We start from the raw sequence: 12,281 nt of genomic DNA, 5'->3' as shown, positions 1-12,281 counted from the left end.
AGAATAGTTTGTCAGCGGGGGGCTAAAGAACTCTTCATTGCTTTTTTGTTTTGTTTTTTGTGGGTTTGTTTGTTGTTCTTTTGTATTTCTTCTTTTCTATAGAGTTTAAATATTTCTACTCTAAAGTTCCAAAATAATCAGTGGAATTTGAGATTAGATCAAGAAAGATAGCTCTGTCTGAATTGTTTTTGTAACAGCTGAAAATAAAATAATTTTGAGTGCTGAAACCTTAGTTATGCTTTGATAGAGATCATTTGAAAATATTCCACACTTAAGCATTCATTGTTTGAATAACTGATAATTTGTACTCAGGTACTTATACTCCTTTCTCCCCCCCTCACTTTAGATGAAATCGTGGACACTTTGGGTGAAGGGGCCTTTGGCAAAGTTGTAGAATGCATTGATCATGGCATGTAAGTTTGTTTTTTCTTTTTTGAATATTCTAATATTTTTGGTGGGGAAGGATCCATAATTTGGATGAAATTAAATTTAACTGGTAGCTATGTGTTTCCTGGGAGGTATAAGTATTCAAAATTTCTTGAACTCTGTATGATTTATTTACCATGAATGTGAATTTTGATAAGGAATGTTGAAAATTTTTATCAGATGGAGTCGATTGAAATTAAAGTGAGTGTTCCAGTGAAGAGTTTTCTCAGAACGTAGGCCCTTAGCTTTCTAAAAAAGATTTGGAGTGCTTTACCCTACTTCTGAATTGCAGAGACAATAAAGTATGGCTAATCTTCTTGGTTCAAAAACCTTTATTTCCAAAAGATATTATTTGCACGTTAGGGTCAGCTTCTTAAACTATGAAGAAATTACTTAAAGCCTACAGAATGAAGTTCAGATTGAGTTATACTAACCTTTTTGTTATTTGATCCTCTCTGCTTTATTTTTCATGTTTTGCTCTAGAATCTCTATTCTGTGGTTGCAAGTTTTTTTTGTAAGGGAACCTCTTAAAACTGTTGAGTGAAAAGTGCACATTTTTAAATTGACATCTAACTTTGTCATCATAAAATAGTTGAGGGTATAATTTCCAGGTTATTGTAAGTGTTGATTTTTTTTTAGTAAACATGTATCCTTATGTTTGGGGGAATGTAAGTACAATAGCTTCATACTTCTGTCATCCACGAACAAACTTTTCTTGACTACTTAGAAATGCTTTTTCCTTGAACTTATTTTTACTCCACTTTTCATAAAGAACGTTTTCCTAAAAGTCTTATTTTATCACCCTTTTCTCTCTACCACAAAAATGTGAACATAAAGTAAAATTTTAAGATATTTTGAAATACTTTGAGTTAGTGAAAGTGTTAGTCACTCAGTTGTGTCTGACTGTTTGTGACCCCATGGTGTGTAACCCGCCAGGCTCCTCTGTCCATGGAATTCTCCAGGCCAGGAATACTGGAGTAGGTAGCCATTCCCTTCTCCAGAGGATTTTCCCAACCCAGGGATCGAACCCGAGTCTCTTGCATTGCAGGCCAATTCTTTACCATCTAAGCCATCTGGGAAGCCCCACTTTGACTTATCAAGGTTGCTAAAATAGTCCAAAGAATTCCCATGTATTCTTCACCCAGATTCCACAAATGTTAACATTTTATAGTATTTGCTTTTTCATTCTCTATGTTTGCATATTATATGTATTTTCAAATATTGCCTACTAATTTGCAGGTTAGATTCAGATTTCACTAGTTGTCCCATTACAATCTTCTTAAAATTTCTTGAGATTCCAGGACTTGAGTATTTGAGACATTCCAGTTAATAGTATTCAATTTGATCAAGTACACATCTGTTACAGATTTTGATACTAGACCTAAAATGGGTTTCACAAGGTGGCTCAGTGGTTAAGAATCTGCCTGCAATACAGGAGACCTGGGTTTGATCCCTGGGAGGGGAAGATCCCCTGGAGGAGGAAACAGCAACCCACTCCAGTATTCTTGCCTGAAAAATCCCATGGACAGAGGAGCCTGGCGGGCTTATAGTCCATGGGGTTGCAAAGAGTCAGACATGGCTAAGCACTCACCACGCATGGTTACTACAGTAGCATTAGCTAACACTGTTAACCATTTTTCATTTTTATAGCTATTAGCCCTTAGAAAACTTGGCTGTACAATTAAACAGATGAAACAAGAAGTTTTGTCACAGCAGTTTTATAGTAATTCTTTTTTTAAATTCATTTATTTTTAATTGAAGGATAATTGCATTACAATGTTGTGTCGGTTTCTTCCATACATCAGCATGGATCAGCCATAAGTATACATGAGATCTGCTCCCTCTTGAACTTCCCTCCCCATCCCACCCTTCTAGACTGTCACAGAGACCCCGGTTTGAGTTCCCTGAGTCATACAGCAAATTCCCACTGGCTATCTGTTTTACATATAGTAGTGTATATGTTTCCATGCTACATATAATAATTCTTTTAAGCCTTGAGATATATGCTATGCGTCATAGATTTTATAATCAAAATAATTTTTGAATGATTTACCAGCCTATAACTTCATTGGGGCCTTCTTAAGCGAATTGGAAAGATTTGCTATCGAGCCACTAGAAAAATTTGTTTGCCTCAAAGATTTTTTTTTTTTTGGACAGCCCAGGGCACATACCTTGCCATACTAATTTTCACATCCATGAGGTTTTCTTTTCTAACACGAAAAGGCCATAGTGAAGAAGACGGGTTTGAATGCTGGCTTGTCTTCAAGAAGATCAGCTTTAGGAAAGAGGACAAAAGGAAGTTGCAGATTTGGGAACCTTTTTCCTCAAAATCATTCAGAGCTGTATCTTTTAAGGGGGGGAGGGTAGGTGGGCCTCCTCACATGGCTTGCAAGATCCCATTTTATCATCAGGGATCATACCTGAACCCATGGCAGTAAAAGCCTTAACCACTTGACCACCACTTCCCTCTATACTTTTTAGGAAGTATTCCTCGGTGGCTCAGTTGGTAAAGAATCTGCCTGCAGTGCAGGAGACCTGGTTCAGTCCCTGGGTCAAGACAATCCCCTGTAGGAGGGCATGGCAACCCATTGCAGTATTCTTGCCTGGAGAAGCCCCTGGACAGAGGAACTTGATGGGCTACGGTCCATAGGGTCACAAAGAGTTGGACATGGCTGAAGCAGCCTAGCACACACATGCACATGGATGCCCCAGTCTAAAGCACACTGCCCTAGATTGTAGCTGTTTCTACCTGTTGGCATCCGTGAATGAACTGAACATTTTTTCGGCTTCATGACTTAAATGATGGTGTCTCCTTTGCTGGAATTTTCTCCCAAATCTAATGAATTGACAGTTGTCTTTCAGGGCTCAATTGTGTGTCTCCTCTTTTCTGAAGACGTCTAAACTGCCCTAACCCCAATCAATAGGTTCTTTCTTCTCTCTACTCCATATCAAGCACTTGTAACCTTTATGATAAGTTGTTTGTGTCTGTCTTTTCCATTAAACTGAGATATATAGGACAAGCCCTTTTTAATCACTAATATCTGTGCACCATCTGTCACAGTCAGTCAAGCTTCGTGAATGACCAAATGGTTTCAGCAGTAGTATATTCTATTTAAGGTGTATATTCTATTTAGGGTTTATATTTTTATCCTCCTTCTCCAAAAGGGGAAAAAAATCTCAGTAAATTAAAACTTTTGGAAAGAAATATTACCATTCACAGGTATTAAGAGAATCATCACTCCATGTAAAGTGAATTTTGTTAAAAATGTTTTGAAAAAACGTTAATATAGAGCTGCTATAATATGCCCTGAAAGATTATTTTAGGACACATGTCTTCAACCACCTCCTGTACATTTATCATTTTCATTTTGTTTTTAAGGGATGGCATACATGTAGCAGTGAAAATTGTAAAAAACGTGGGACGATATCGTGAAGCAGCTCGTTCAGAAATCCAAGTATTAGAGCATTTAAATAGTACTGATCCTAATAGTGTCTTGTAAGTATAAACTTGGAACTGTGATCCATCACGTTACATGAAATAATCAGAGTTCTATGAACTGAATCATTTTTATTTTGATCTGTTTTAGCCGATGTGTCCAGATGCTAGAATGGTTTGATCATCATGGTCATGTTTGTATTGTGTTTGAACTCTTGGGACTTAGTACCTATGATTTCATTAAAGAAAATAGCTTTCTGCCATTTCAAATTGACCACATCAGGCAAATGGCATATCAGATCTGCCAGTCAATAAATTGTAAGTACACTTTGTTAAATTTTTAAATACCAATAAATTAAAATTTTTATTATATAAGTAACACATCAAAGCATTGTCACTAAAACTGCACATGTTACAAGTAAAGATGAAACCGCTTTTGATTCCTATGTCTGTCACCAGTCCTCCCTTCCCCCAGTATAGATTAAATTTGTCAGTGAAACTAATAATGTCTTTTTGTTCTTTTATAGTTTTGCATCATAATAAATTAACCCATACAGATCTGAAGCCTGAAAATATTTTATTTGTGAAGTCTGACTATGTAGTCAAATATAATTCTAAAATGGTAAGTTAAAGACTTGTTTTAATTTTGGTAGTTATCTTTAAAATTAATTTAGCTTGATGATGCTTGGATGAGAAATTTTACCTCTAAGGCTTATTATATCCTGGTGTTTAACCCAAAAAGGGTAATCCTTTGCCTTTCTCATGGGGTTATATTGAAAATCAAAAAGGCAATTCATGGGCAAGCCTTTTGGAATAGTGCTGTAAAGTATTTTATGTATTGATCTTTGTACTTACTCAACTGTTTTCTAGAAACGTGATGAACGCACACTGAAAAACACAGATATCAAAGTTGTTGACTTTGGAAGTGCAACATACGATGATGAACATCATAGTACTTTGGTATCTACACGGCATTACAGAGCTCCAGAGGTCATTTTGGGTCAGTAGACATCAGACTTCCTGATACTTTAATTGAAAAAGATATTTTTGTTCTCTATAGCTTCTATTGTGGGGGGCCAGGTAGTGGGGTGGATAGCTGTGATTTTCTTAGCAGTTTACAGAAAATGTTTTCTGTTTCCATAAAAGCTGTCTGGTCATTGCTGTAATTATTTTTCCTGAGTGGGAATAATATGATACCATCTGTAAAGATATTCCAAGTGGTCGTTATTTTTGAACAAGTCAGTCTTACGTGATCATAGGAGAGTAAGTTCTGTTGGCTTAATTACATCATAGTGTGGTTTTTGAAGTGATGTGAACACCTATTTTTGTCTCATTACTAAAGCTTGGTGCTGTTGAAAATGCTGAAGATCTTGTGGTAGACATCTGTATGGAGGGTGGATGATAACAGGGAGCTTAGGGAAAGAGCATCTTGTGCCTCAAAATTTAGAAGTTAGCCACCAGGTCATGTTGATAGAGCAGGGAAGTCAAAGACGGCTTTGAGGGGCTTGGAGACAGTGGGGAAAATTCAAATCAGGTGATAACTGGGAGATATAATAGTTAAATGGAATAACCATAATACTTGGCTGAATGTAAGTTTCAACTGAGGTTGGATAGTAAAAACATTTTCATGGAATCAGTCTTTTCCACTTTTTACCTTTTTGTCCAAGAAGACTGGTAGTTCAGAATAGGAGTATGAAATCAAACTAATAATGTTTATCTAGAGTAGAGGATTGGTAAAAGGGTAAGGAAATTAAGAATATTTTATAGTAGTAGCCAGTAGAACTTTACATGATGATAAAAGTGTTATATCTGCACTGTCCAATATGGTAGCTGTTAGTAGCCATAAGTTGACTACTGTGTAGTTGCAGTGTGGCCAATTAATTTAAATTTTAGATTTAAATAGCCACGTGTAGTTAATGGCTACTACATAGGACAGTGCAGGTTTAGAGCTTGTCTTTGAGGTTGATGTTACTAGTATTTCTGCTTAGTATGGTGAAAGAATCTGCTTCTGTTGCAGTAGTTTAGAAAGTATGTTCATGGTTGAGGACTGAAGGCTGCAATGAAGGTAAGAGAAAAGAGTGTGGAAAGAGATGTGGATGGAGAGATATTTTCAGAGCTTAAAAAGAGATAAACTTGCTGGAACTTCCCCAGCAGTCCAGTGGTTAAGATTCTGCTCTTCTACTGCAGTGGGTGTAGGAAACTAAGATCTTGCGTGCTGTGCGGTACAGCCAAAAAAATTAAAAGAGATAAATTGCTGTGTTTTATCCATTTTAAGAAGCAGATTTTCTCCCACATTTTAACATGTGGGAGAACACAAAACAATTGGCATTTTTTTCTTTGTTATTGGTATGTAAAATGGCAGTGTATCTTACACTCAGTTAATGGCCTTTTCCTAGGTTGGGTAGGATATAGTGATTCTTGGTATTAATACAGTCCCATGGGTGGCCAGGCTGGAAATAGTTAATATAAATCCGAAACTGGGGTTCTTGGTCTTTAGGAGAAGAAATGAAGAGATGGGAAGGTTAGAAGTGTTCATTATGTGTTTGTGTGAAGTGTTACTCCTGAAGATAAAGGCAGAATTAGGTGAAGAGGAAGATGTAAGAGGAAGACAGTTGATCTTAACGTCTTGGGTGTTGGTAATAAACAGAAGTTGGGAAATTCTGGTAAAACTGAATGTTGTGAAATTCCAAACAGTGTTAGAGCTAACCCACAACAGAATGAGGTGATGTACAGTGGTATGCTACAAAAAGTTACAGTCATTTGCGAGAAAGCTGGACTGGGAGAAAGGAGTGGTTGGAAAAGAAAACTTGCATCTTAGGTCCAAGCTCTTAATCATTTGCATATTTTTTGTGTTACTGTAAGTAGAAACAGGCTCCATCTTCCACTTGTTCAAATGATACGCCCTGTGAGGGTTAACAAAAATGGCTAAATCATAAGTTCCTTGCGTATATCATTTCTTCCTTTGTCTTTAAATTCAGTAATATTACTGACAGAAATTGAAATGTCTTTTAAAGTAGATTTTCTTTGTATGTTATTGTTGTATTAAATACTTAAACTTTGAAAGATTAAAACATCTGTGTGGTTTCCTCTTTTCTTTCTAGTTAAATATAGACTTAAGGCTAGGTGTCTTTTTCTTTTTTGAATAATATTACTATTGAGAGTTCTGAAGGAGAAAGTATAATACAGATCATGTATAGACAGTCTGAAAGTACATATATAGATACCTCTGTGTGAACTTTTAAATGACTATAATTCTGCTTATGGGTGCTTAGAATATCTGTGATTTCTATTCATCTGTATCTACTATAATATCTATTATAATTCCTACATAATTTATGTGGTACAATATTTCTTTTAATGAAAACAAGAAACTCAGATATCAAGCTGATAATTGATAGAGGGTTAGTAATTACATTCTGAGGATAATTGTTTATCTATGTTTACATTAATAAAATGTAAAATTTCATAGAACAGCCATGAGCTGGATATAACCGAGTTCCTCTTTGCACAAGCAATTAAAAGATTATGAAACATTTGCTAGTCCCTCTTGTTTTACATAAAAAGCCTCTTACCCTAGGTTAAAATACTATAATTTGATACAAGGATATGGATGACTCAAAGGATACTGATAATGTTTGATATAAAACTAAAAACGTAAGCTGTGAATTTACTATCATTCTTGTAAATGGGCTATATAACGAGAGCACCCACATAGGAAAGGATTTAGTGTATTGACAGTTAAATTGTTGCATAATAAAACGTTTGGTTTTTTTTTTAAATAGCTTTAGGTTGGTCTCAGCCTTGTGATGTTTGGAGCATAGGTTGCATTCTTATTGAATATTACCTTGGTTTCACAGTCTTTCAGGTATGTATTTACTAAATGTTATTTACTAATTCATAATGAGCTTTATGTATGTATGTATCTATTTTTGGCTGCTCTGGGTCTTCATTGCTATGCACGGGCTTTCTCTAGTTATGGTGAGCAGGGGTTCCTCTAGTTGCACTGCACTATAATGAGCTTTAAATGTTAAAGGCCTGTTGAAGTTTTGGTTTCTATTTTGAAAAGTTGCCATCGTGTGTCATTCTTAAGATTAAAATTTGCATATGCAAAATAGCAATCCTCTAAAACTATAGTGGAATGAAATACTACTCAGTGAATGGTGATAATTCATTCTGCATGTGATTGGAGATTTTAAACATGTGGTTCATATTGAATATGAAAAACATGGTTCATGTGAACGTAATCCATTTTTTGTGTGTGTGACATGCTTTCATAAATTTATATTAATGTAACTATGGTCAGTTTTAATTCAGTTCTGGTTATGTTGCACTTGTTTTTTAAAAGAATTCAGAAACAGTAAGTTGTATTAAGCATCTGTGACACTTTAGGCACATTTCTAGGCACTATGTGTACACAAATAAAAAGACGATCTCTGTCCTCAAGGAAGTCATACACAAGATAGATAATGGGAGAACTGTTAAGAGTACAATGTGATACTTGTTAAAATGGAACAATGTAAAAAGTGTAGTGGAAACCCAGAAACAGTGAACAGTTAAGTTTCTTTAGAAAACGCATCACTGAGGAGTAGGGAGTTTAATCCATGCTATAAGGAGGAGTAGGAATTTGTCATAAAGCTAGAGTGTGTGTGATGGCCATATCAGGAAGAAGAAATTGTATTCATAAATGCAGCAGGCATACAGGAAGGTACTCTAGTTGAGGAAGGATGAATAGTACTATCAAGTGTTTCGGATAAATAGAAAAATAGTATCAGTAGGCAGGTACTGACACTTGTAGTGTACTTGTTTGCCATAGAAAGATATTTGTTTTATCTTACAAGTCAGTTCAGTTCAGTCCCTCGGTCATGTCCAACTCTGCAACCTCCATGGACTGCAGCACACCAGGCTTCCCTGCCCTCCTGAAGCTTACTCAAATGCATGTCCATTGAGTTGGTAATATAATTCAACCATGTCATCCTCTGTCGTCCCCTTCTCCTGCCTCCAGTCTTTCCCAGCATCAGGGTCTTTTCCAGTGAGTCAGTTCTTCACTGATCCTACAAGTCAGTGGTTTCCAGATACAGACTGGTCTAAAATGAAAATGATTTTGCAGTTTCCATTCTGGCTTTCAAGTAGAAATTATCCCTGCTTGTTTTTTGTTGTTTGGCGTTGTGTGGGTTTTTTTGGTATTAAAATGTCCCTTTTATGAGATAATAGTTATTTATTTTTTAAAAATAAAAGTCCTTACTTGGCAAAATAAAAGGGCGAAAATGTTGTTTAGGTCTCCACATTTTTTCCTCATAATTTTACTTAATGTCTGAAAGCTCAAACTCTTGAAAGCTTCAAGTGGTGTAACTGTTGAACTTGAAATAGGGTTGTAATGTGATCAAAGTATGTTCTGGGCAGGGTGAGGGCTGTTAGGGAGTTCCTAGCTAATTCTGTCAAGGTTGATTTGAGGTTATGACAGTGCAGGATGAGGAGGAAGCTACGATGAATTAAAAGTCATTTAGGTGGCTGTTGCAGAATCCATGTGTTTACTACTCATGCTTTTGTCTGATCTGTAGCAATCTTGTTAAAAGTACTCTAGATAAGTTTGATATCTAGAAAATAGCTATTGCATCATTCCTTAGGAGGTGGTATCTGATTTTGTGGTAGTAAGCTGTAGGGTCAAGGAAAAAGTTGAGCACAGTGCATGCTTTCTTCATTCTGACACAAAAAATTTTTCAAATGGTTTTAAGATTATAAATCACTGGGATCTTAAGCATGGATTATTAACTTTGGTTTGAGATTGGGTTTATATTTGGATTCCAGCCTCCAAAATGTCTTCAGCTAAGGTGCTTTGTGAAGATACGGAGCGTGTATTATTTATTCCTGTCATGAATTAAGAATATCATTTTGAAAGCAGTGTGCTAGGCACAGTAGTTAATGGGTTTAAAAAGCATTGCTCACAGACTCTGCTCTCCAGAGTAGAGGTTAGCAAACTGTATCCTGCCTGATGCCTGCTTTAAACAATGAAAAAGAATATGTAGACCATTTGTGACCATCCAAGCCTAAAATATTTGCTATCTGGTCCTTTATAGAAAAATTGCCAGCCTCTGCTCAAGGAGTGTATGATTTCAGCTGTCAGTTTAAGTTTGTTCTACTTTAGCCAAAACTCTGTTACTATGTAATTTAAGAATAAAACTTTTTCACTTGGGTTCACAGTTCAAGTTTCCTCATTTATGAGCTATATAATATTGAGCTGGTATCTTAACCTCTCTGAAAGTCATGTTCCCACATACTTAGCTCTGGGTTGTAAGAATTACTGGGATTGTATTTTTATTATCTAGGATTAGGAAGTGTTACAAGGTTGCTATCCATTCAGTAAATGGAGGTTGGTTAAGCAACTGATAAAATGAGACAGATTTTTGGTAATCTTTCCCAGGCATCTTAAACACTGCAATAAATACAAATAAATAAGGAAAAACTGTTCAGTTCTACATTAAACAAATTATTCAAACTTTGTAAATCAACTCTACATCAATAAAATATATTTTAAAAACCTGTTCACCATCTGCTATACAGCCCTTACTGATCCAATTCAGAAAGACTTCAGTTTTACTGGGCTTGCATTAGATAATATAGCTCATTCAGTTACAGTCCTCTGAAGTGGAGTGCAATACAAATTGTATAATTGTCTAACCTGGTCCTTTTACGGAAGCACTGTTTTGTTTCCCTTTATTGCATGTAGAGAAGTGGAAAGTGCTAAGTTTCTTTCTCCTACTTTTTTTTAGACTCATGATAGTAAAGAGCACCTGGCAATGATGGAACGAATATTAGGACCCATACCAACACACATGATTCAGAAAACAAGGTATGTTTTTTAAGATTAAAGCCCTTGGGTACGTACAATGGCCTATATTCAAACTACAGTTTGTTTGTTATTGCTTATTCCAAAAACTTGTAGACTGTGGATTTTTTTCATGAAGTCAAGTTTTTTGAAAAGTAATGCAGTGTTTACTTTGTGATCTAGTAAATAAAATGGTGTTTTTATACTCAGGCTACCCTTTGCATAAATGTTTTCCTAGGTCAATACAAAAATAATACATAGAGTAGTAAAAAGACCTTGATTTTGGAGTCATATCAGTCTTAAGTTTGAATTCCACACTTTTGCTAACTAGCTGTATGTCTTTGGACAAGATACTATATAAGAGGTTTCAAAACATAGCTTTACCACAGTCACCCATGGAATTGTTAAGATTTTCAGCCTCATTCCAGATCTAATGACACCAGAATTTACACAAATGGTTATGGGAACCTGTTTTTAAAACTGGCATTGTTATATGTGTGGTATTTGGGAACAACTTTGGTGGGATACTAAAACCTTATAGAGTACAAGATTAAGAAATATATCATTTAAGATATCTGATGAATAATTATTGTTGAGATTTTTAGAAATTGTGTGCTTATGTATAGAGAGCTGCTTATGGTCTATTACCCCTGTTCTCTGGTAAGGGCAGGGTAAACATGTGAATCTTTTTTTAAACTAACCCAGACTTCTCTTTCCTGTAGGAAACGCAAGTATTTTCATCATAATCAGCTAGATTGGGATGAACATAGTTCTGCTGGTAGATATGTTAGGAGACGCTGTAAACCATTGAAGGTAAGAAAAAAAAGAATTAAGTTTTTTGTTTTTTGTTTAACTTTTAACTATTTTTTAATGTCCTTCTTTAACATCATTTTTCTCCTCAGGAATTTATGCTTTGTCATGATGAAGAGCATGAGAAACTGTTTGACCTAGTTCGAAGAATGTTAGAATATGATCCAGTGAAAAGAATTACTTTGGATGAAGCATTGCAGCATCCTTTCTTTGACTTATTAAAAAAGAAATGAAATGGAAATCAGTGGTCTTACTATACTTCTCTAGAAGAGATTACTTAAGACTGTGTCAGTCAACTCAACATTCTGATATTTTTATAAACATTAAATTATTTTGTACATTTAAGTGTAAATACTGTATGTTTTGTATCAATAGCGTAATTATCTTATTAAGCAAACATGGTCTTGATAATGAAATATAAAAGCTAAAATTAATTTCCCTTTTTTTGAGATTAATTACCATTTTTAAAAACCTTTGGAATATCCTTTGTGTCCAGTGATAATTGTGATTGATCTTGTGTTTTGTACATGAAAGTTGACTCTCTAAAGTGATTTTTTTTTTTTTGAGTAAAAGGAAATCTTGACTACTTCATTCTTAAATGACTATACCTCACACTTTTAATTTTTTTTCTGTAGTTGTTGAACAGGTAGTAAGTATTATTAACTCTAGGTAGGCAGGTATTAGAAACCAGATCCCACAGGAAATGTTTGCTGTTGAAATTTCATTAAATTTTAAGTATTGTGTTGTGTTTCCTTGGGTGATATCAGTGGTGGTAAGTAGCATTCA

The 12,281-nt window shown here is 35.3% G+C and overlaps 1 protein-coding gene across 26 annotated transcripts in view; it reads left to right on the top strand.

The window, feature by feature from the left end:
* Positions 1–12,081, top strand: part of CLK4 (CDC like kinase 4) — a 66,474-nt gene extending 54,393 nt beyond the window's left edge. For all 26 annotated transcript variants that reach the window (XM_081502150.1, XM_081502165.1, XM_081502144.1 and 23 more), the window contains 9 exons: positions 347–413; positions 3,806–3,922; positions 4,014–4,180; positions 4,390–4,484; positions 4,733–4,862; positions 7,645–7,727; positions 10,630–10,709; positions 11,408–11,498; positions 11,588–12,081. In XM_081502150.1, coding sequence (XP_081358276.1) covers positions 347–413; positions 3,806–3,922; positions 4,014–4,180; positions 4,390–4,484; positions 4,733–4,862; positions 7,645–7,727; positions 10,630–10,709; positions 11,408–11,498; positions 11,588–11,728 — 971 coding nt within the window. In that variant the 3' untranslated portion in view covers positions 11,729–12,081. The remainder of the gene's footprint in view (positions 1–346; positions 414–3,805; positions 3,923–4,013; positions 4,181–4,389; positions 4,485–4,732; positions 4,863–7,644; positions 7,728–10,629; positions 10,710–11,407; positions 11,499–11,587) is intronic.
* Positions 12,082–12,281: the final 200 nt, after the last annotated feature.

The sequence above is a fragment of the Giraffa tippelskirchi genome, chromosome 6, assembly GCF_054371585.1.
Source record: "Giraffa tippelskirchi isolate mGirTip1 chromosome 6, T2T-mGirTip1v1.2.pri, whole genome shotgun sequence".
NCBI lineage: Eukaryota > Metazoa > Chordata > Mammalia > Artiodactyla > Giraffidae > Giraffa > Giraffa tippelskirchi.
The sequence above is the reverse complement of the archived record's forward strand: the minus strand, read 5'-3'. Positions and strand labels throughout refer to the sequence as shown.